The sequence below is a fragment of the Physcomitrium patens genome, chromosome 14 (genome assembly GCF_059467195.1).
Source record: "Physcomitrium patens ecotype Gransden chromosome 14, ASM5946719v1, whole genome shotgun sequence".
Taxonomy (NCBI): domain Eukaryota; kingdom Viridiplantae; phylum Streptophyta; class Bryopsida; order Funariales; family Funariaceae; genus Physcomitrium; species Physcomitrium patens.
The window spans coordinates 10,144,328-10,168,529 of NC_143423.1; the positions used below are offsets into that span (position 1 = coordinate 10,144,328).

General features: G+C 33.0%; 1 protein-coding gene across 1 annotated transcript; it reads left to right on the forward strand.

Moving 5' to 3' along the window:
* Positions 1–6,213: 6,213 nt before the first annotated feature.
* Positions 6,214–10,196, forward strand: LOC112291469 (F-box only protein 6). The gene is made up of 4 exons (XM_024538896.3): positions 6,214–6,258; positions 6,373–6,483; positions 6,772–7,064; positions 8,379–10,196. The coding sequence occupies exons 1-4, from the start codon at positions 6,214–6,216 to the stop codon at positions 9,556–9,558; spliced, it is 1,629 nt and encodes a 542-aa protein (XP_024394664.2). The 3' UTR covers positions 9,559–10,196.
* Positions 10,197–24,202: the final 14,006 nt, after the last annotated feature.

Genomic DNA, 24,202 nt, shown 5'->3' on the forward strand with positions numbered 1-24,202 from the left:
AAAAAAATATAAAGAAATTATAAATTAATCTTAAAAGAATATATATAATAAAAAAATCCTTAAAAAATCTTAAAGAAATATTTAAAATAAAAATTCTAATTGAATCTTAATCAAATTATAATATAACTTTCAACAAATCCTAAACAAATCTTGAACAAATTCTAATTGAATCCTAAATTAATTCTAATCAAATCCTAAATAAATTCTTATTAAATTCTAACCAAATCCTAATCAAATCCTACACCAAATCTTTATGATTTCTTAATGAAATTCTTAAAAAATTCTAAACCAATCCTAATCAAATCCTAAATCTTAATTCTAAACCAAAATTTAATAAAACCTTCAACTAATTCTAAACAAATCCTAAATCCTAATTAAATTCTAATCAAATTCTAAATTCTATCAAATCCTAATCAAATCCTAACTAAATCTTAAATAAATTCTAATTAATTCTAAGAAAATCTTAAATTAATCTTAACCAACTATTATAGCTATTTTGAAACTTCAATAAATATCAATTGAACTATTGATTTTGACAAAAAAAATTACAAAGACTATAATCCACAAGCAATTTATAATCATATAAAATTTTAGAAGAATTGAATTCATTGATTGAAAGAAAAGCTCTCAAAACTTCTTGAATGTTGATCTCTCAACAAAGGTTTTTCCTTGCTGAATCATTTAATTTCTTTAAAAATTTAAAAATATATATGTATTTAGGTCTTAATTGCTCTCATTGATTTTTGCTTCAATCAAAGTGGCAAATGTTGCAATATTGCAAAAATCTTCACTAATCCTAAATTTCAATTATTCAAGACCATAATCCACAAAAACTCTCACAACCTTCAATCTAATTGATTAATTGACATCAAAATAATTATACACATCTTCAATAAGTACAATAACAAATTAACAAATTTTTATTCATAAATATGCTACAACATTTATAAAAACATCAAACTTGTAAACTTCTTTTTATTTTTTAAAATCCAAATCCATTGAATACACCTTTTTCTTTAAAAAGCTCTTAAAATCTCAATGTACTTTCAAATCATATGAAATTAACTTTCAAAAATCCTCTCTTAAGTTTGTTTTCTGATTCCACTCTTTGATGAATTAAAAAATCTTAGAATCGTCATAGGTGCACAATTTTGTACCTTGAGATTTGATTACAACCCTTGTTCTCAATTAGTCCTCTCCATGAATTAATTCTCCATATTTTAAAGTAATTTTTACTAAAATCTAATCTTAATCTTCTCTCAAATATGCCTATACTAACTATTTATCTTATTTACTTTGATTTGGTACATTTATGCTCCTATAAAGTAAATAATAGTATCTTCTATAAATAAAATATTTAGACTAAAGTTTTTACATCTTCCTACATTTTATTCTTATTTTTTTACTATATCTCTCTATTAGGCTCTTCTATAATAAAATACTTTCATTTTTCTTTCACCTGATAGCCATGTTACTATACAACATGACTTTAATAGTGAAAGACTTGTAATCTACATATTAAAGAATTACTTGTTGAGTTATAGAGTTAGATAGTTTAACTCATTTAATCAATGCCTGAAATTTGGGTTATTCAATTTTTGCATTGAGGGCATCTTCTACTATTAAGAAGAAATATAGTGTAATAGAATAGCCTTGGCAAACTCCATAGTTTATTAAGAAATTAGAGGTGGCCTAGCCATTAACATTAATTGCAGCTTTAGCACTAATAAAGGTAATAGATGTTATATTCATGAATTCTTAGAAAAAATCTAAGATAAACATAGTATTAAATAAGAACTGCCAATTAATTTTATCATATGATTTGAAAAAGTCTAGCTTAAAGAAAATATATATATTTTTTTGATTTCATAGCCTATGTCAAAGTCTTGTGTGTTAATAAAATAGTATCTAGTATAAAATAATTAAGAAAAAAGAAAAAAGAAAAAAGAAAAAAAAAAAAAACACACTTTGATCATGAAATATAATGCTGTTAAGATGATCTTAAAGTCACCTTTGTAATGTCTTTGCATAAATTTTGTATAATACATTAAGGAAGGTAATTGGATTCTAATTACCAAAGTTACATTTATCCTTTTCTTTTTTTTGGAATAAGAGTAATAAGGACTCTAGTTACACTTTTTCGAAATGACCCTTAATTAATTTTGATTATAACCATTTGTACAAAATTTCAGTCGATGATTTGCCAACAATCTATGTAAAATCAAAGTATTATACCATCAAGCCCATGAGCCCATTCTATAGCCATATAATTGATAGCCAAATGAAGTTTTGCAATTGACATGAGTTTCTTTAACTCCTTAGCCAAAAGTAGGAAATTTTGGTTTAAAAGAGCCTCTACAATCTCCTATTTACTTGCTATCTCTATCGTTGTTTAGGGCGCCCCACAATATAATGTGGAGAAGTAAACTTTGCACTGCTCTATTATTGCAACTTGTCCTATGATACTAGTGCCTAATTCCTTCAGCACTTTAGTAATATTGGATCTAGTAAGTCTTTCATAAATTGCAAAAAAAATAAAAACTTTGTAGTCATGAAATCACCTTTGACTTTTCATTGAAGTCTTGATCAAATTTGTTTTTTCACAATCTTACGACATATTAATCCTAGCTTATAATATATGTCTAGATTCGCCATAATTTTGCTCATATTTTTTTTATTTTTTTGTCCTAGAAAAAACATAGCTCATCTTCAAACTAGAAGCGGTTAGTAAGGTTAAATTGATTTTTGAGTTATTTCCACATAAGTTTTTTCTCCGTCAACAAAATGCAACTACAATGGAAGGTTTTATCAAATATTTTTTCTTCCATATTAAAATCACCACCAAATTGCCAACAACAGTCCAGTCATAAAGATCATGATATTTCATTCCAAAACATGATTCACTCATTGGAGCAATTTGGAGCATACAAATTAAGAATTTTCAAATCACCCCCTAGAAGACCACTAAATCAAATCCAAAGCCCTCAATTCTTGATAATAATAGAGCTTCTAGTGACAAATGAAGGGACCTTACCAGATATCAATGTGCAAACTCCACCTCTTTTGGGACCTTCCAAGCCATCTATTTTATAGCCAGGATCTGCTTCTATAAACTATTGGCCACAGTGGGGCCATAATAACTTGTCAAATTCATGCATCCTTTCTCCCCAAAGTTATGCTCTTGGATCATGATCAAGTATGTTCTCCCATCTATTCTTTGAATATAATTTTATAGCTTGTTTGTTTTATGCCTATCATTAAGTCCCTGGACATTATGTGTGACTTTTTTGGTACTCATCATTGGCATACAGTGCCTTGATTCAACATTCTGCATGAGTCCCGAGAAGTTTTGTTATGTCTTGAGAAAGGAAGGCGTTGGAGAATACTTGGCATACGACTGGTTGCTCAAGGTGGATTGTGATTGTGGCTCCAACTACGCATTGAGTTGGAAGAGCTCAATCTTAAAGTAGATCGCCTTTCTGAACTCAGGCCAGTCTTTTTGGATAGTTCTTGCTATACCTGGAGAGGGGGTTGAGGCTGAAAGTACATCCTTGTTAGCAGCAGGGTTCGCATTCAGTGCCATTGTTGTTGCCCATGTGTGCTGAGTCCTCCAGTTCATCTCAATCCATGAAAGCACAAAACAAATGACATTCTCCTTTATCTTAATATTGCTATTTTAAGGAGAAACAAGAATTTATTGCAATAAAAATAATTAAAATAATGTACATTGAAGGGGATAAAGGAGGAATAGAAGGAGATGGAACAGTAAACCAGCATAATTGTTCTTTGACTACCACATTCAGCCAAACTGAGAAACTCATATTCCATAAAGCTGCATAAGGGGGACATGAGCTTTTTCTAAGAGGGTCCTTACCACAAATAAATCCTTTTTTCAAGGGTGGGTTTCATGCCCACACCTTACATTCTTGTAAAATAGCACTTGTCAATTGGGGGTGTGGTCTGCTCTGTCCTTCACTATTGCTGATGGGAATGAGTGGACAACCAATAATGCTGCTGGGGGATGGAAGCACTTGGCTGATTGCACTGTGGAATAGTCATAGTCAGTGTGTTGTTTGTCACTTTATGGACTGAGAGAATATCAATTGTAAATTACACTTTCAACATCACAAATTTCCACCAGTTTAAAATTACGACTATATATACGAGTATTTATATTTGTTGCTCCCATACGAGATCCCTCCTCCCTTAGAGTATTCACTTAAGTCTAGACATATCATTGTACTTTCTAATGGTGAAAATTTGGCATTCATTGAAAAAATACCCATTAAAAAAATAAATGATGTTAAATTTTATTAGAGAAACTAATATGCTTGTAATTGCATCAGATATATCCCAAGCATTTACATACTTGTAACACACATGTGTAAAGTATCATAGAATATTGATCATTTTGAGGGTGTGGCTTCTACAAGACAAGGAAAATTGGAAACTTGCTCTAACTAAACCAAGTATAATGGTGGACAAGGGCAGTCTCTTGTGCACTTCTGCACTTCTCTTCATGTTTTCTTGTCCACATTACTAGTTTTAGCCCCAGGTGATGTGTGGCGAACTCTCCACTTTTGAGCATCAAAAGCTTGAGGCAGGCACAATGATTGACTGGGAAAGGTGGCCATGGAGGGGGGTTACCAAAGACTGCCCAAGTGGAGGCAGATTCTCATGCTAAAAATATGGACTCTTTGTAAAGCACCAGGTGGGACCCCTACTTTCCTCCTGCAACCTCTGCATCACACTGCCAGCTAGAACCAACTGTTCTCAATTTAGTGGTGGTTTCCCAATTAGGGTTTGCCCTTCTTCATCCTGTCTGGAAAACCCTTAATCAAACAATAATAAAATGAGAAATAAGGAATGCATGTTTTTATTTGGGAATAGGTTTTGCAGCAGTTGTGCAAACCATTACCCAAAAACAGTCCCAAAAACATCCCCAAAATGAATGATAGATTAATATTATGGGGCTTGACTTTGAACTCAGCCAAAGAATGTTGAATTCCTAAATGAAGACTTCGTGTATAATGCTCCTTGCAATAGAAGAATTTTAATAGATTCAGTCATGAGAAGCAAACAATGTCAACCATGAACATACTGTTGATTATGCTTTACATGTATGAGTTTTAAAATGGAAAGAAGAAAGAAATTAAAACAAGCATTTGTTAAATAGCAACTGTGGTTCTTATCTATTCACAAATAAGGCACCATCAAGAGGTTTGGAAAACCAACATGGTACCATCATTCTGCACCCACTGCTTACAAAATGAACAAGGGACACAATGTTGTGAATCAGTTTGCATTTATTATTAAAAGAATAAATAAAATGAAACATTCTTTTGGGGCTTTAAAATAAACATATACTATAATGTCTGAGAAGAAGAGAATAATTCCCAAAAGGATCAAACATACTCTCAGATTAACCATTTAAAGTGGAAATTATGGTAATACAAACCTTGAATTTATCAATAGGGTGCACACCATATACATGAGCATGCACTCATAAACACACATGCATGCACAATGTAAACATCCCTGTGCTCCAACATCTTCTAAAAATTACTCCACATGTCCACATGCAATTGCCCAGGTGTGTTTTTGTTCTTAATAAAAATACCACCCTATGGTTGACTGGGCCACTTGTGCTGCAGTTTTTGCAATGCAGACTGTGTGGATTACATGAAGGACAAACAGAAACATGCAAATTTAACACTCTAAGTAGGATTTTTTTCATTTGACTGCTTATTTTAGTTTTTGATTGTGAAACAAACCTTGGAAGAAGCAAAGCACTGTAATCCCCCCCCCCCCAAAAAAAGCAGCCTCTCAACGGTGCACGATTCTTAGGTTTCCATGCTGCAGGTCTTGCTAAATCTTTCTAAAAGCGTCATTCTTCTCTTTTCCCCTGGATAGTTCTGTTGTCTATCTTTAGTGTTTCACACAGGCCCCAACCGGGAAGTGTGGCAGCTGGGCCCCAGAGCCGTTAAGGACAATGGGGATTTGAGCTGCCATAGAATAGTATTGGCAATTGGCTTACCGTCGCGCTTACTATTGTGTCCGGAAGGCTCCCGTTCTTCACAAAACTCTAGCCCCCTTTTGATCCCTCGAAGCATATCAGCCTGGTATGGGTGGGAGGGTGGGATGAGAAATGCGAAATCCATATCTTCGACTGGAAAGCGCCTCCAGAGCTGCTGCTTCTTCCCTATGACCGTCATGATACCCCCATGCAACAAACCATTTCTGAATGCAGCAAATTCTGTCAGTGGGAGGAATAGTGTTGCCTCTATCCTTTTTTCCTTTTTAATCTCCAAAAGTTATGTTGCAAGTTTGTGGGTCGTACTTGTGAAAGATTGCCCTGTGTAAGCTTTTCAGATTCACGCTGACGCGTCCGATTCCGGCCAAGTTTTGAAGCTTTGCAGTGAAGGGGGAAAAGAAGCTGCAGTTCCGGGCAGAAAGGAGCTGTCTCGATTCCAAACTCTCACTGTTTGCTCGAATCCGTGCGATGCCTCATGATAAATGACTGCTGGTTCTCACGTAGAGACTGAAACACAATGTGGCTGACAGGTAGAACGGATTAGCTATTATTAGCCACATCGCATGGATGAATGTATGTCCTCATGGGAATTTCGATGACGAAGATTCAAGCACATTGCGGCACCCTTGGGGGGGTCCAGAGAGGCACCGATACATGCGCGTCTTCGATTGACAGCTGGGGCCTCGGCCACCCATCCCTGTGATAAAACTATCCGAGGAGATGCGTTGTCTTAGCAGTCGTCTATTGACGCGGAGGATGATCGAGCTCTCGCAGATGCTCGTGCACTCTTCTTCGTCAATCGCCATTTGCAGTGTTGCCATCTAACGAAAATCGTAGTCACGATGGGTAGAATTACAGTCTCTGAGAGTAGTATCAACACCGTGAAGGTGGCGAAAGTGGCAAAGCAGCCTTCGCTTTCCCACCACGCCAAGCCCCACCTCAAGGCTTTCAAGCTCTGGTGCCTCAAAAAATGTTCGCGCTTGCACTCTAGTACTGAGCCGTCGTACTCTCCTTCTCAGCCCAATCGTGGGTAGGTACCGAGATATCTTCCATTCTGCTGCTTTTGGAGATTGAAATGTATGAAGTTTTAATGGCTGCTAAAACACGCTGCTGCATCTGCCTCTTTTTCTTCCCTTCTTCGTTTCCTTCCTTCATCTTCCCTTTACTCAAAAAGCTTATTTAATGTAACTTCATTTCATTCTATTTTATATTTTTCAAACCTCTCTCCGTTTATTGAGGAAACTGTGTTTAGTTGCCAGGAGGCGTTGTATGGCAGGAGGATTGTGTATCTTCGAGTGAAGAAGTGTTGTGGTGTCTGTTTTAGTCTACCGATTAGCAGCGGTAGCATACTCTTAGCGGTGAAGGACGTTGGTGCATCTGATCGTCTTCTTCCCTCATGGCAGACGTTGAAGCCTTACAGACATTTTCTTTGTTCTTGAAGCTTTGTGGTATGTTAAAGCATAGTACTAAATTGTAGCAATCGAGTAACCCGTGATGACTAGAGGGGATACGCCGGCGCTCAGTAGTGTACAGATTTGATCCCGTGGAGTTTCGGAGGTGGCATGCTTGGGACTTGCGGCTTACAGGGTAGTCGGAGTTACCGCTTCTGTAGTGTGTTGGGATAGTTCCAGATTTCCTACAGTATGTACACAATCTGTTCTGAATATTTGGGTCCAGGAGGAATTTTGTACGTGTACGTTCTGTCTTTGGAGCTCGAGTGCTAGTGCCTTCAGAAAGGCAGACTGAGAGCGGAAGGCGATGTTATCCATAGTTGATGAGCAAATGAATACTCCTTCACATTGTACAGTAACTTAGTAGCTCACTCTGGTGGTATCAACCATCGCGTCGCTCTCAAGCCTCGCAAGTACTTGATATGAGAGAGATAGATAGTGAGAGAGATTCCCTTTCTTATCGTCCTTATGCTTTCTTTGCTGTATTTTTGACAGCAATCAGGCTGATCATTGATTACTTTCATGCACCCTTCTCAGTTAAACGTTTATATAATCGCGCCTATCTTTGCTCTCAGAGATGTCCAACTTCTGCTTGGCTCAGGCATGTGGGTAGCACACCTGAAGCAGTGCAGAGCTGCAGTTGAAGGACTCAGGATTGGTGTATCCGAGGGTGAGAGAGAAGTCTTTGATAGCTTGCGCTTCGTTGCAATCATGCCAGTTGAAGTCTTAAGTTGTTCTTCCGTTCGTATAGATACCATCCCTCGATGTTTTGTACAAATGTCACCTTGGAAGTTTTTGGACAATCGTTACATTGAACAGATGCGGTTTCGGTGCGGAAGTGGTGGCAGTGTTCGCCGTAACCTAACTGAATGTACCCTTTTCGCAACGTGCAGACCAGTTCAGGTTGTAGTATCAGCAACGAGTGCAACGCAGAAGCTTGCGTGGATGCGTGACGGCGACTTGGACGCTACAATCTGGAAGAACTTGCCAGAAGAGGTGCTGGAGCGCATTTTTGCCCTACTCCCTTTCCCAAACCTATTCCGCTGCGCTACAATTTGCAAAAAATGGCGCATGATTGCTCAGAGCCCTCTCCTCCGCCTCACACGAGCCTCCTCCATCGTCACTCCGTGGCCATCGTACTGCCTCGTCCGCTACAGCCAGCGTGAGAGCGGCGCCCTACACTGGTCCGGTTTTTGTACAGATACCAACAAATGGCAAGACATGCCCCGCATCTCCATTCCCACCTGTCCTGGCAAGTGCGTTATAACGGGCTCAGGAGGTCTGCTCGCAATTTACAAACCAGGGACTGTTCTAGTGTGCAATCCTATCACGGGACAGCAACGAGAATTGCCGCGAACAAATCAGAAATGGTCGTGGCCGAATGTCTTGCACATGGTCACGGACGATGTCCAGGGTTCCTACACGATCATTCTAGCGGGGACCGAGGCATACTCCATCAGAAAACTCCAAGCCACGGAAGTATACGACTCCGTTACGAACAAGTGGGTCGTCACAGGGAGCCTCCCCGCAGGAATGCGCCTCGACACACAAGACGCTGCGCTTGACAACGGCCTCCTCTACTGCACCGCGCAGAAGGTTTACGTGCAGGCGGAGGATAACCTCGTGGGTACTGACGCGCTCGTAGCGTTTGATATCCATCGCGGCGTGTGGTCAGAAGTTGCGAACGAATTCCCGGACGATAGCGCGCGCCAGACACCGCTCGTCTGCGGGGGGCGGATCGTCATGGCAGTGGCACCTGTCGATGATGATGGGCCCGTGGGTTGCTTCTACGCGCTCAACGCCGTCACCAAGCACTGGGAGCTCATTGCGTCCATGCCTGAGGTCATGCACCGGCGAGTCCGACCGTGGGGCGCATGCGCAGTGAGTGGGAATGATATCGTTGTGGTGAGTGATTCGGCACAAGGGTGTGTTGTATCGTATGACATGGCATGGGGCACTTGGTGCGAGCGAAAGGCACCGATCAAGTTTACTAAGTCGAACAGACCGTCCGCCAAGGAAGTCCGACTCTTGGCTACCGTTTCCTTCCGTCCGGACGCGAACGCTACTCCATGATCGACGCAATCGTGGTGACAGAGCTTCGACAAACGATATGAAGGGCTAGCGCAATCCCGATTGATTGCTGACTGTATTGTTGCTCCGCCCACTCGATTTTTTGCCTCTTCAGTTGGATTCATTTCCTATTTTCAGTTCGACATTGAAATTCTGAGAGACTTGCCGCCGTGAATTATCTTGTACACTACAGAAGTCGGGAGATCATTTACATTATAGCTGTACTTTTAGATGTGGGTGTAGTCCCTGAGTTGCGGGCACCCTTCAGAGTTTTCCAACTGACCGCTTGGCGGAGACGTTCTTAGTTAAGAGAGATGGAGAGTTGTATCAGTTCGAACTCGGTCTAGGCCGGGGATGTGCAGAGAGGCGTTGTTGTGCAGACCTGTAAGAATAGAAATAGAAGTAGACTTGTACTAAAATTTTGTCCCAATGTTACAAGGTCTGTACGTCGAGTGCGTGTGGGTAAAGTTTCTCTGGTTCTAATGCCGAATGAGGCTCATCACTGAGCCATCGTGCTACAGCACGATACTTAATACGTGTTGATTGTGGCAACTCCGTTCAAAGTGCAGAGCACTTGTTCAACTCGGAGGTGCTCGTCCAGAATGTGAGAAAGGGAATGAAATCTATCTGATTTTGACGTATACTTTTTCTCAACACATGGCGATGAGTCTTTACAGATCGATATAAGGTTACGTATTTGATTTCACCTTCTTTTACTGTCATACAGTGAAATGTTGGAATACTGTCACTGTGGAAGAATCTCGAAATAATATGGGGGTGGCAACGCAAACAGCATATCGTACGTATTCCGATATAATTTATCAGTCAAAGCCAACATCTCAGGCTTTCTTGACATGTTCCATCTTACCAGCATTGTTCCCGTGCGATGCACCAGCATATGATGTGTGGTTATTTATCCTCCGACAAATCAAACGATTCTGCCTCAGTGGATTAGCACGCACAGGTGCCCTGGGATTCTAAACTGACGCACCAAGGTTGAATAATAAATGAACTACATGAAATAGTTGCTGAGAAATTGGATAGTTTTCTATGAAATGTCTGAACTTCTGCACACTTATTCAAGATTGATCTTCACTGATGGGCAAGGGAGAACATTAGCATCATCGCTCACATCAGGGACATCACTAATTACATAAAAATGAAGACATTTTTGGTGTTTAAAAGCATTTATGATGCTCTTGAAAGAATTGCCGACTTCCCACTTCACTTCAGCTGAGAACTGCACCATCCAGTTATATCAAATTATGGTGATTCTACCTGGTGAGATCATGCTTGGTTGATATACTGGCCTGAAATAGTTGCCTGTTCAATCTCAATCAGCTTAAAAAACAGGTCTTCAGAAGAGTAAATGGCATATTCAATAACATGTAATTTATTTACATGTATCTAAGAAGGTTCAGAAAACTATGAAGGTTTTATCCACTAACCCCAAGAACACCATTAACCTGTTGTAGCAGAACTGTGCTGAAAGCTGTATACATGGGTATCCAACTTAAGACCAGTCTGCATTGACATGATAATACTAATCAGATCTGACACATTATGGTTTCACATTACTTAATTCACATTTTGCCTCAACGTCATGGCACCATTGGATAAGAAACAGAACCACTTCGTTCCAGAACATCCACTTCATTCCGTTTATAAGTAAGAAAATAAAACGGACGTCCATTATGCAAAACAAGCAATCTAAGAAAACCCAGTGTGTCATTGCCCAAACGTCGAACCACCGGTAGACACAAAATCCAAGCATTTCGAACTTCACTCAGTAGACCTAATTCACGACTACAGAGCGGGTCTGGCTGTGGTAGTATACATTTACTCAGTTGGGTCCTCCAACGACAGCTTTTAAAACATCGTGTCTGCAACTGAAAGTCCACAGAAAGCATTTCCAAGCTCCAATCTGCAGGTTGTCCTAATGGAAGTGGAAGAAGCGAAGAATAACTCCGTTGATTACAGACACACATTCATATTTGTGTGTGTTTGTGTGTGAATGTGTGATTGAGCACTGTCAATTGGTGTTGTCGACATCAAGTTTTATGTGTCTTGGGAACAAATACTAGATTATGTGATCTTTTAGTATTTTGCGAGTGTCTTATTTCTGAATCATTGTCGAGTTGGTAAAGCATGCTCTTGTGTTCGTTTAAAATTTTCGGTGTATTATATTAAAATCTTACAAGATGATTCAACGTTTTTTTATTAACATCACATTCAATACCAAAAATAGGAGTTGATATCATGGATTCACGAATAACTGTTTTTAGAAACTAATATTGTAAGGCAAAACAGTCAGTGTTGAATTTTGGATTAATTTCTTCGGTCAATCTATTATTGATTAGTTTGAAAAAAGATGAATTTCGATAAACTGAAATAGTTTTTAATTTTTGAAAGCTTGACTAAATGATATACACATGATTTGAATAATTGATAATGTTATCATAGTCATGATTTTATTAAAAAAAAAAAAAAAATTAAAAAAAATTAAAATTTGATGTGTTATAATATATAGTGTATATATATACTATTAAGAGATTTTTGTATCTTTTGATTAAAAAAAAAGTAAGGTGATTAATAAAGTATTAAATTTTAATATTTTTTAAAAAATTACTTGATAACTAAAATTGAATATGTAAAAAAAATTAAAAGCCTTAATTATTAGATCTTTTGATTACATTGATTTTTTTTTCCTTCTATTTAATAGTTTTCTTTTGATGAGTTAATAGATTAATTTAAATTTTCTATTATCAAATTATTCAACAATAATGTTGTGCCATTCATAATAAGAACATGAATTTTGATTCTAAAAGAAAAAATATTTTTTAGATTATTAAATAAATTACTAAAAAAATTACATATTTTTTTAATAAGCACAATATCAACAAATTTAAGTTTAAAAATACATGATTTATTATTATTATTATTTTTTTTATTATTAGTAATACCATAGTTCTGAATGATTATATTCATTGCATGTAGTACACCAATTTGTTTTGTCTAATTCAAATACTAAATCAAAAATATCATTTTCAAACTTTAATTCCATGCTTGGCTTGTTTGTGTATGCAAAAATGCCTAAGTTACTTAAATAAATAGAAGTACACAAGTAAGTTTGTGGTTTTAAAAACCATAGTTTTTCTTTTTCTTTACATATATATATATATATATATATAAGTTTCTAAATTATATTTTTAATATATAAATTGAAATAAAATATTCAAATTAAATAAAAATTATTGTAAAATTTATAAAAATAAAAAATGTCAAACTTTTGTGAATACATACAATGATTTCAGAAATTTGATTTAATTTAGTAGTAAAAGTGTTAATTAATTTTTAATTTAATTTTTTTGATAATTGCTATATTTTTATTTTATTTTGGTAGTAAATAATATTAAATATTTATATATTAAATATTTATAATTTTTCAAATTCTTTTTATTTTTTATGTTGATAATAATTGAATTAAATTTAAAATAAAAAGATGATTAAAGAAATTTATGTTTGTATTCTATAAAAAAAATAATTTATATTGATTTATTTGATATTTTCTTGTCTATCAACTTATTATTAAAAAATTTAGACAATCAATGATTCTTAGTAGTTAAATACAATGCTAGTTTTAAGAAAATATGAATAAAAAAACTCAATAGTAAAAACAATGTACCTATTTCAATAAATATAAAAAATATTCCAGTTTTTACTTTTTTAAAGTAAAGTCTTTATCAAAATCTAAAAAATAATATTCTTTGATAATTTTAAAAATAAGAATAAAAAAATTAGACAAAGACTAAAAGTTTTGGACAATGAAATAGGCAAAATATTATCTAATCATTTAAAGAAAATTTAATTTAACTCTTGAGCAATAAAAATAAATGAATTGTTAAACTAAAGATAGTGGTGAAGCAAAATTATTATATTTATTTTGATCTAAGCTTTAACTTAATAGCATGAAGACAAAATTATATATATATATATATATATATATATATAATTAGATAGATTGAATCTTAATATTTGTTATAAATATATAATATGACTATGATTCTGTTAAACCAATATAAAATAAAAGAATAAAAAATACACCAAAAATACCAAAATATCAAAATTCCATATATTTAAATATTTTTATATTCTTTTCAACTTTTGATCTTTTGAAACAAGAGTTATTAACTTTATAACTCCTTCTATATAACAAAATTTGATTATTTAAGGTCTATAATTATTATTTATTAATATGAAGGAGATTGATCTTGTTGTTACTTCAATTCATTATTATATAAAGCTTTGAATGATAAAATTTCTTCTATTATTATTATTTTCCAATTTTTAAGTAATTCTTTATCTAATACATTATTGCATGTACTAAAACACTTGGTTTAAAACTTCAATACATAGAACACATCTTATCTTTTAGAGAGATGATTCTAAAACCTTTTAGATGAACAAAACTATGTTTCTTACTAGTATGGACTTGTGCCTCTTAACTAAATGAAGATGCCAATTCTATATATATATATATATATATATATATATGTTCCTTTTCTTATTACAAATTGCTGCATTTTAATTAAATCTTATAATAAAAATTTATTAATCTATATATCTCTTGAATTTCTAATGTTTACACTTTGACTAAATACATCTATATAATAAAATAATAAAATAATTAATTAATATTTATAATAATATCTATAAAAAAATTATTAAAAATATTAATATAAGTAAAATTATCATTTATTATTTTATTTTATTAAATATATATTAGATTTTTTTAATAATTTGATAGTAACTACTAAGAAATTATACACTTAAAGGATACAAAATCAAGAAAAAATATAAAATTATTTAAAACAAAACTTCCCTATTGGATTGCAAAATCTTATATAATAAATGTCCAAGTAACAAATTTCCATGTTACATATTTAAAAAAATATATATATCTAAATTTAAAAAATATCAATACACTATTTTAAAATACTTAAAAAATAATAATTAATGTAAATCAAACTTTATTGAAAGAAAGAAACTAAAGCCATACTTGATTGAATGTCTAAATGGCCTCGGTCAATCTTATTTATACTTTGTCCAACCATCTTGGAACTTTCTAGAATATCTATAAAAGTGGGCTCTACCAAGATAACCTCCTTTCTAGTAGATTCTAGAGATAGAATCCATCTTGGTAACCGCCACTAATTTTTCTAGGATGTTCTATGATGGGCCTCACATGGACCACCAACCTAACTTTAATTCTAAAACTTCTAGATACTTCTCAAAAATGGTCCCGATTACCTACTTCTACATGACAATAATACAATTATCTTATCCATGCCTCATTACACTCACAACTTCATTCAATCTAAAGATCAAAATCCAAGGTAAAAGATAATGGCTCTTAAATAAGCCTATTACAAACTTATTTGGCCAAAATAACTTCAATATTGTGTTTAAAATATATTTTCTAATAAAAATTGACTACTTATATGCTTTAATCCATTAGAATTTGTAATACTTGTTAAGATAAGAAGTATGAAAATTTTGAGTTAAATATAAATTACTTCTAAATTACTACTAAAGTACATATAACATTATTTTTAACATAATTAAATTATTTTAAATTAATTATATTCACAATTTTATTAAAAAATATGATCTTAATATCAATTTTATCTATATTTTATCTTAATCTATTTATAATCCTATCTAAAAATAAAAGATTTTAAAATACAAAACATAGTTTAGAATACAAATATTGAAATTGAAATTGATCTAGTAGCTATTAAAGTATTATTAAAATGATTCATATTAATTAGATTTTATTTTATTTTATTTTTTACATATTTTGCATCTTTATTAATCTTTTTATTAGATAGTTTTATTATAATATGAAAACATGTCATAAGAAACATTAAAAAATTACAAATATCTTATGTATTATTTTTTTTATTAATATATTTAATTAAATATTACATACTATAGTAATTAGTAATAGTATAATAATAACTAATGTCTTTATACTATCAAAATACTTTTAAAATATGTTTTAAAAAATTTAGTTATTAATTAAAATAAATAATAATTTTAAGATTACAAATAATTTTGATATTTTTGTACAAAATAAAAAATATATATCAATATACAAGAATAATATTTGATATTTAATAATAAAACAATCATAATATACACTCGCTACATACAAGATTTTAGATAAATAAAAGACTATTAGAGACTTTAAATAGAACTTAAGACAATATAAAGAAGTAAATAAGGAACAATGATTTTATAATTGATCATCTTTAATGCAATCAAATCACTTTTGCAAGGACAAGCATAGAGAAATATATAATCTATATAGGCATTAAAAATAAGACTTAAAAATAATTATGGTAAAAAAAAATTAAATTTAAATAAAAATCATATAAACTATTTAATATGAGTGGATACTATAAATTTTAAGGTATTTAGGTTTGTAGTTTTTAGAAAAATCAACTAATGATTTTAGAATAAATAGCTTCAAATGGTTAAATTTATTTAAATTTATTTTTAATATTATATAAAAATGATCAAAAATAATTAAAAAAAACTTGAATATATTTAAAATTAAAGTAATAATAATAAATTCTTATATGAATAAAATAGAATTTGTATTAGATAGGATATTAATTGCATAGTTAATTTTATATTTATAGAAATAAAATAAAATAATAAATCATATAATTATGCTTATAATTCTTCATGTTAAATATTAAAATATTAAATTCTATTAATAAGCTAAATTAGAAATTATGTAAGATTTATAATCTTAAGAAAAAAAAAAAAAAAAAAAAAAAAAAAAAAAAAAAAAAAAAAAAACACAATAGATAAAAACATGTTATAAAAATGATAAGATACATAATGAAATTCAAATCATTATTTATTTTGTAGAAAGTATTCTACCACAAGAATAATCTAAATAATAGATAGTTTTACTAAATTATAAGACACAAGAAATAATCTTCTAAAGAAACTATATTAGAAGGATATTTTAGCTCGAAAAATTTAAAAGATACATTAAAGAAAACGCTTACTATATTTGCACTCAGAAAAAATATAAGTACAATTGCCTTCTGAATAATTAATCCCTCAAAAATAATAATCTCTAATTATTAATCAAATAGATATAATTAAAGTATCTAATTTTGTTCTTTTAATAATTGATAACCTTTTATAATTAATATATATATTTTTAATTGATAATATTAATTAGCAAGAAATAACTATATGTATGAATATATATATACATATTGAACTTAAATATGTGCTTTTGATGTAAATGTAATATAATACTCTAAGTTATAAAACTATTAAATTAGCTATATATGTAAAATATAAAAATAAAGAATATTTTTTTAAAGATATCAACTTAATCCTTCTTTGTAAAAAAATAAAAAATAAAAAATGAAAAATTAAGTTTTTAGAAATATTTATCTAAATTTTTATTTTTTTAAAAATATAAAATAAAATAAAATAAAATATTTCATGTTGGTATATAATATACATAAGCCTCCAACTATTAAAATCAAAAGATTAGATTAGAATTTTAATTTAATAATAGATGCTAATATCTTTTTTATTTTTAAAATATAGATTGAATGAATGTATTTTATCTTTTTATTTTTTTACAATGAGAATTAGATCTAAATTTTATTTTAAAAACTTATTTTTTTATTTCAACTATTTATAAATATTTAACATAAAAAATTAACTAATTTTTCAAGAAGAATATTTTATCTATTTTTAGAATTTTATATTTAATTAGATGTAATTATAAATATTTTAAGTTCATAAAATTATTTCATGGCTCATTAAAAGATATTATTTTAAACCTTTGGTATAAAAATAGTAAATTAAGAGATTAATTGGTAGTCTTTATTGCAAAATTAGGCTGGATATTGATTAATGCAAAATTAGAAGAGAATATAATAAAAATAAAGATAAGATAACATGATAATCTAGATATAAATTACAAATTTAATTGGTCAGTTATATAAATCAAAAGTTTGGCAAGAAATAAGACAATGCTTCTTTGAATGATTTTGCATAAAAATAACATAATCAATATTTAGATAGTTCAAATCCATTGAAGTATATCTATTTTATACTAGCTATATATTTTAAGTATTTAAAGTTATAATACATAGATTTTAAAATTTAAGCAAGTAAAAAAATAACGTGATATTTTATAATTTTATTTTTTTCAAATAATTTTAAGTTACTGAAATTAAAAAGCACAAAAAATAATAAAGAAAAGAACAAGAAATTTCTACAAAAATTAGTTCTATGGTTTTAAAGAAATAATTTATAAATATAAAAATATAAAAATTTAATAAATTTTATTTTTTAAAAAAATGATATATAGTATGATATAAATTTTTTAAAATATTATCTAGCTAAGAACTCCAAAATACCAACGAAAAATATTAAAAAATAGAAAAGAATTTAAAAAATAATCAAATTACTATGCCAATTTCGTTTAGAAATAAGATAGCCAAAATTTAGTGATTCCACTTAGTAGAATGGATGATTCTCCAACTTTCTTATAAACATACAATAAATAGTAATTTTTACATTACACAGTCTCAATATATACCCAAAGAATAGGATGTTAAGACCTTGACAACTAATGTTCTCCTCTCTTTATAAACCTAAACCAAAGTACTTGCTCAACACATGTGAGCACAAACAAACAAACAAAATCTCACACACACACACATCCATCAAGGCGAACCTGAATCAATTCATATTTCATGTGGCGGAGTAATTAACGTTGACAAAAGAATTCTAGAACTTTGGACAATGAAATCCTACTCTGTAACGCTGATTAACGCCATCGAACTCACATTGTCTCGCAACGTAACGTGGACTCATCAGAGCATGTGCATCAGATGCTACACCAGCCTTCTCTGGACTTTTCTTCACACTTTGGAACCTAGATTACATCACCAACAGCGGTCGATGTTGCTGCTTCACATAGCACCATCGAATACCAGTCAAACTTATTGTTTTCCTCATGGATTCCTCGATATAGTCTACTAATCTTGCAGCTCCCACACTTGAATTAACCACAACCCAGTTCAAAAACCCAAGTGGGTTCGACAGAAACCGACACAGAACGAGACTCTGTGCCAGGAAACTCCTCGTCCCCATTGTTCCTGAAAAGCAGCCTCCGTTGGTTAGAGCACCTGTGGTGCCAATTATGACGCTGCATGTCTACGACCTAGGCATCCCGAATGCAGGACCAGATCAAGCTCCGTAACGCAATCATCCTCCAGCGCTGCGTGATGGCTTTCGTCACTCGTGGCGATCACGTGCATGGATCCTTCCCGAAACATATCTCGTCATGAACACTACTGCCCCGGAAGAGGCGTTGTATTATACACACACGGAAACGGATTCCTTCCGTAACGTCGTCACCACGAATGCTACGGATCCCGAGGTGCGGATGATGATATGAGTGCATTGAATTGCACAGCATCGCCTTTGCGTCAAGCACGTCTTCGTTTCCAGTTCACAGAGTGGGTTTGTTACTGTTGTTTTGAATCATTTCTCACCATTCTGCACAGTGCCATTTTTTGAAGATTTGTTGTGTGTATGTATATATACATATATATATATATATATATATTCACGTAGTTGTTGCAATAGAGCTGTGGAAAGTTATTTTTGGAAGAAGAATCGGACTATCGTGTTGTATCTTTTTTGGGTAGCTGGATTTTTTAGAACCTATTCCAAAGTTGCACATGTTGCCTTGTAGAACATGGATAAAGAAGGTCTTGACCAAAATGTTTTTGCCACTTTTGCATATGACACTTGATTAATGTCATGTACTAAAATCAAAATGAGAGGTATAACAAAGAATCATATTTTTCTTCTTTTTGAAAGAAAATTCATATTTTACAACACATATTTATGTCTAGATCTTTGTGTTTTCAGAATTCTCTACAGTAATATCCTAATGCCACTTATTTTGTCTAATACCTTGAATATAAAACTTTTACTAAGAATTTTTTGCAATAAGCTTGCAACTCAAAATGATAAAACTAATACTCACTTGTTTGTGAATTAGGAATATATTTCTATAATTATTTTTCAAAAACAGAATTAAATAAACATTTTTCATTATATATACATAAAAACATTATATATATTTTAAAACTTAAGATAATAAAAATTTTAAGACCATGTGGCTTTTTTAATGCATTTAAGGGTATTTAAAACTTAAAATCAATATTTAAGTTTCATTTAAATGTAAACTATCTTTTAGTAGATTGTGTTTGTATGTCATAGGTCATTATAGAAGTTTTAAAACGCCACTATTATAACTATAGATATGTTCTACATTATTGCATTAAAAGAGGAAAGTAGCCTTGGTATCAATGCCCTAGTTTGCCAAGATGTTCAAGTCAACTTAGAACTTCATATAGGTAAGTTATGCAATATAACCTAAGTTGCTCTTCATAGATATATAATAGATTAAAATACACATATATATATATATATATATATATATATATGAAAAAAACTTATAATATATCCTATTAAAATACTAAAAGTGATCACCATGAAGTCACAACAATAAGGTATCTTTATGTTTTTAACATAATATCATTTCAATTTATTTAGTGTTAATAATCACAACTTCTATAATTTCCTTTTACAAGAAAAAAATAAAGAGGCAAAAATTTCCTAAGACACATTAAGCAATAGTAAACCACCTACTTCTTCAAAGGTTTTTATTTAATTTTAGAGCTTTAATTACATGTTATGTTCTCTCTACTATTAGATTTTAGAAGATCAACTGAAGAAATTTTGATTGTTATTGCAACATAGATTTATTTAAATTCATATAAATTAAAATTAGATTAGTTTTTTTTATATTAGAGTTAAAAAATTGTAATCTTTTAAGTTCAAAATCTTAACAAGATGACATACAAGTTGTGTACAAAGCTAATAAAAAGTGGTGTAGATCTACCACACTATTAATAATCAAGACAATATCAATTTTTCTATATGCTTCTTTGGATTCTCTATATGGAAGTATAAAAGAATACTTAATTAATCTATCTAATAATAAGATGCAGTGATGGAAGCCATTATAGGAGATGAATATTTCAATAATATTGATTTCCATAATGCAAATAAAGATAAGATTATTTTCTTAAGATATTCTTCTAATATCAAAGATTTTTCAATTCTTAATCTAAATTATCTTATAGAATTTGACATTAATATATTAATGCTTGAGATAGATTATTTAGATAAATGTTTTACTTACTAATTTTTTTAGAAAATCATTTCAACCTATCTTTGAACAATAAATTCTTTAGCTTTAAAACTTAATTTTTATTTCAACTTCTACTTAGTAGTTTTGAAGGAATCGATAAAGATTTTTTTTTAAAAAGAAAAAATTGTATTGTAAAACTAGAGCTAAAAACAATCTATTCTAATTTTGGTTTGTTTAGCATAAAGTAGCAGTAGTCAATGCTTGGTGTAAAAAAATAAGAAGATAAATAAATAATAGTTTTAATCATTACATTTTAATAATAAAATCAATATTACAGTTTTTTAGAAATATATTGTAGCCAAGAAAAATAAGAATAAGAAACTAGTCTATTATATTAATTAAGTAAGAAGTAGCCAAGAAATAGCTCTTTGTCTACATTGAATCTACAATAAGCAACTTTTTGAGAAATCCTTGTGCAAATTAAAGATATGTATACTTTGTAGCCCCTCAAAGCAAGAACTTGTTTTTAGACCATGTAGAAACAACACAATGATAAGATATGTAAGAGTAAATTATGGATAGATTTTAAGGTAGCCCTAATTATACTTAATTACTTTATAAATTATCATAAATCTAGTTGAGATACAACTTTGCAAAACATTTGTAAGTATCTCTTAAAAACATTTATTTATTTATTTATTTATTTATATTTTTTTGCAAAGTTTGGCAAAAAGATGAATTAGAGCCACAAAACAAGGTATAATAATTACATGCAGCATCATCAAGTGGAACAAAATTCTTACTTGTAAGGGCTAACTGCCAAGTTATATTTTTTTCTATACTACCTCCTAATTATTTAAAAAATGTCAAACGTCTATTCTGTAAAATCTATTCAAATTTCTATAGGAAGAGGGTGTACCCACATAATTTAGAATAATTTTATTTAAATAATAAATAACTAACTAACTAACTAACAACAACAACAATTCAAAAGAGGTTATTTATTTATTTATACAAAAAATCAAGAATTGCGACCAAGCGACGAGCCTGAACAAGCGCCACGTGGATTGATATCACCTTCCCAGAATTGAGGCTCACGCCAGTCCCCCCTTTTCGGGCTCAGTGAATGAATAAATGTAGCTGAATGAATAATAGATGAATGTTCATGGATGTCAATGAACGAGTCGGATGATTGAATCTCAGGATGAATGCATGTGGGCATGGATGAATTTGATGATGGATGAATGTTTGGATGGATGAATTAATGAATGTGCATAAGGAACGTTGGAGTTGTTGGTAGTCTGTGGAGCTTCAACCCGTCCCCCTTCCTCGCGTTGCAAGCAGCGTCGCAGATTCACGCAACATTCGTGCCCAACACAAAATCTCACAGCCCTGGCACCAGCCTTTCATTAGGAAATGGGTGCTGCGTCGCTGCAATACTCTATCTAGAACCGCACAAGACGGTCGGATAATGGAAAAGCTCCCATTTGCGAGGGAGAGCTCGACGGTATTGTGCGCGATCTGGAGGAACATCATCTTCATCTTCATCCTCAGCACCATCATCCTCTGGGCAGGGCTCACTGGAAATAGTGAAAGATCTTGGAGGATCTTGCTGTTTGGGGACTGCCGGAGATGCCCCTCGTTAAAAATGGTTGATTTGTTGATTTGTTGACCGAAGCGGTTAAATATAAGCCCCGGGCGATGTGTGGTGGGAATTCTAGTGATGAGATGGTGGGGAAGTAACATGTGGCAACACATGTTGATATTTAGAAGATGGGTGTTGAGCTTCTGCCCTGGCATAGTTACTTTTGAGATTCAGCCGCATCGTTGAGCCGAACCCTAGTGGCAATGTCGAAGGAATTGCTCTTGGATTTGCTGGGTACAGAGGAACTTGGGCTCATTGATTGTGTGTACATCCTAAAATAACTACATTCCTCAGACGATGCCCCCGAGATCACTCTCCGACATCCATTTTTCCCCATGCGTTTTTACTTTGCTAGACGTTCTCTAGGAGACTGTACCATGCTGTTATCGGCAACGCCTTCATGAGAATTACTTTGAGAACCAGCCTCTCATCTAAGAGCTGCGCCGCATTGCTCAACCTAAACATCATTTCTCAAAGCGAGAAGTCATGCTGTCCAGGGCAAAAGAAGCCGAGATTCTAAGCAGCGAGGGAAATGGCGTGGGCCGAGTAAGTAGGACCGGTGAACGATGCAGAAGGCATATTCTATCGACGCACTGAATTGACGAGGCAGCAGAACAGTAATTTGCGGGGAGAAAGAGATAGCATCCCATCGTTACGGTAAATTGTCCATGGTCTTCAACAAGAGAAAATGTCGGGCCAAATTTAGAAAATTCGGTGCAGGTGGGCAATGGAGAAAAATAGGCCTTGCAGCAGAGGTAAGGAGCACCCAAGGGCGGGACCCTCAGAGGGACACGCCCCACACCTCAGGAAGTGGTAATCCCACCAGCTGGGCAAGCGTTCGGAGTGGCCGTAACGAGTCAGGGTGAGTTTACAAAGCCCCGAGGTCGTAAGCGAAAACCTAGTTCCAGGTGATCGAATTGGCTCGGTAGATTTGACCTGAGGGAGGTAGAAGTCCAGCCATCCACGAAGGGGAGGAGATTTCACAAGGTTTGATCGGGTCTCATTTGCTAGTGACCCTTTGGGGTCGCAAAAGACACCGACCACCGAGACGGCGTGCGCACGCTCGCACGCATGCACACTCCCCGTCCATAACTCTCGGCCTGTGTCTGACTCCTTGATACCATACTCCATCCGAGCCCCGACGATATACGACCAATAATCGATACCGCAGCGACGGGGGTGGGACGAGTATCATTCGTTCGTTATGATGCTAGGGGATTAAAGGGATCTGGGGATAGCGTTGGATGCGCAGACGGGATCTCTCGTCGCAACAGTGGGTTTCTTCCAGTACCGACCTAGCTAGATAGGAGCGGCGATGGAGCATGCTATGTAGAAGAAGAAGAAGAAGAAGAAGAAGAAGAAGAAAAAGCATGGTGTCAGAGCCCTCAGTGGACGTGACTGAGGGGGAGAGTGTGCAGCAGGGTGGGCGCAGCGTTGATGATACTTTATTACTGGTCCGATTGAATTGCTTTTCTCCTCTTGCTTTTGCTTGAGGGCTGCTTCCATCGCTCACCGGGCCCTGCAAGGGTAAAATTCCCGCAATCTGCGCCTTTTTCTCTGCCAAGAAACAGCATCTCAGAGGCAGATGCCACACCTCCTTGCATCGCCACCTCTCCTTGAATGGAAAGCTGTGCTTCTTTTTATTAGTTCGTCTTCCGTAGGTGAGTCTGGAGCCTATTTCACTGTTCAAGAGCATGGTTCCTTGACTTGGGGGTTGACAT

Coding starts and splice junctions, on each gene's coding strand:
- LOC112291469 (XM_024538896.3), top strand. CDS start 6,214: ATGATACCCCCATGCAACAAACCATTTCTGAATGCAGCAAATTCT. Junction 6,484..6,771: donor CTCGATTCCAAACTCTCACT/GTTTGCTCGAAT, acceptor TTGTCTTAGCAG/TCGTCTATTGACGCGGAGGA. Junction 7,065..8,378: donor CCTTCTCAGCCCAATCGTGG/GTAGGTACCGAG, acceptor CGCAACGTGCAG/ACCAGTTCAGGTTGTAGTAT.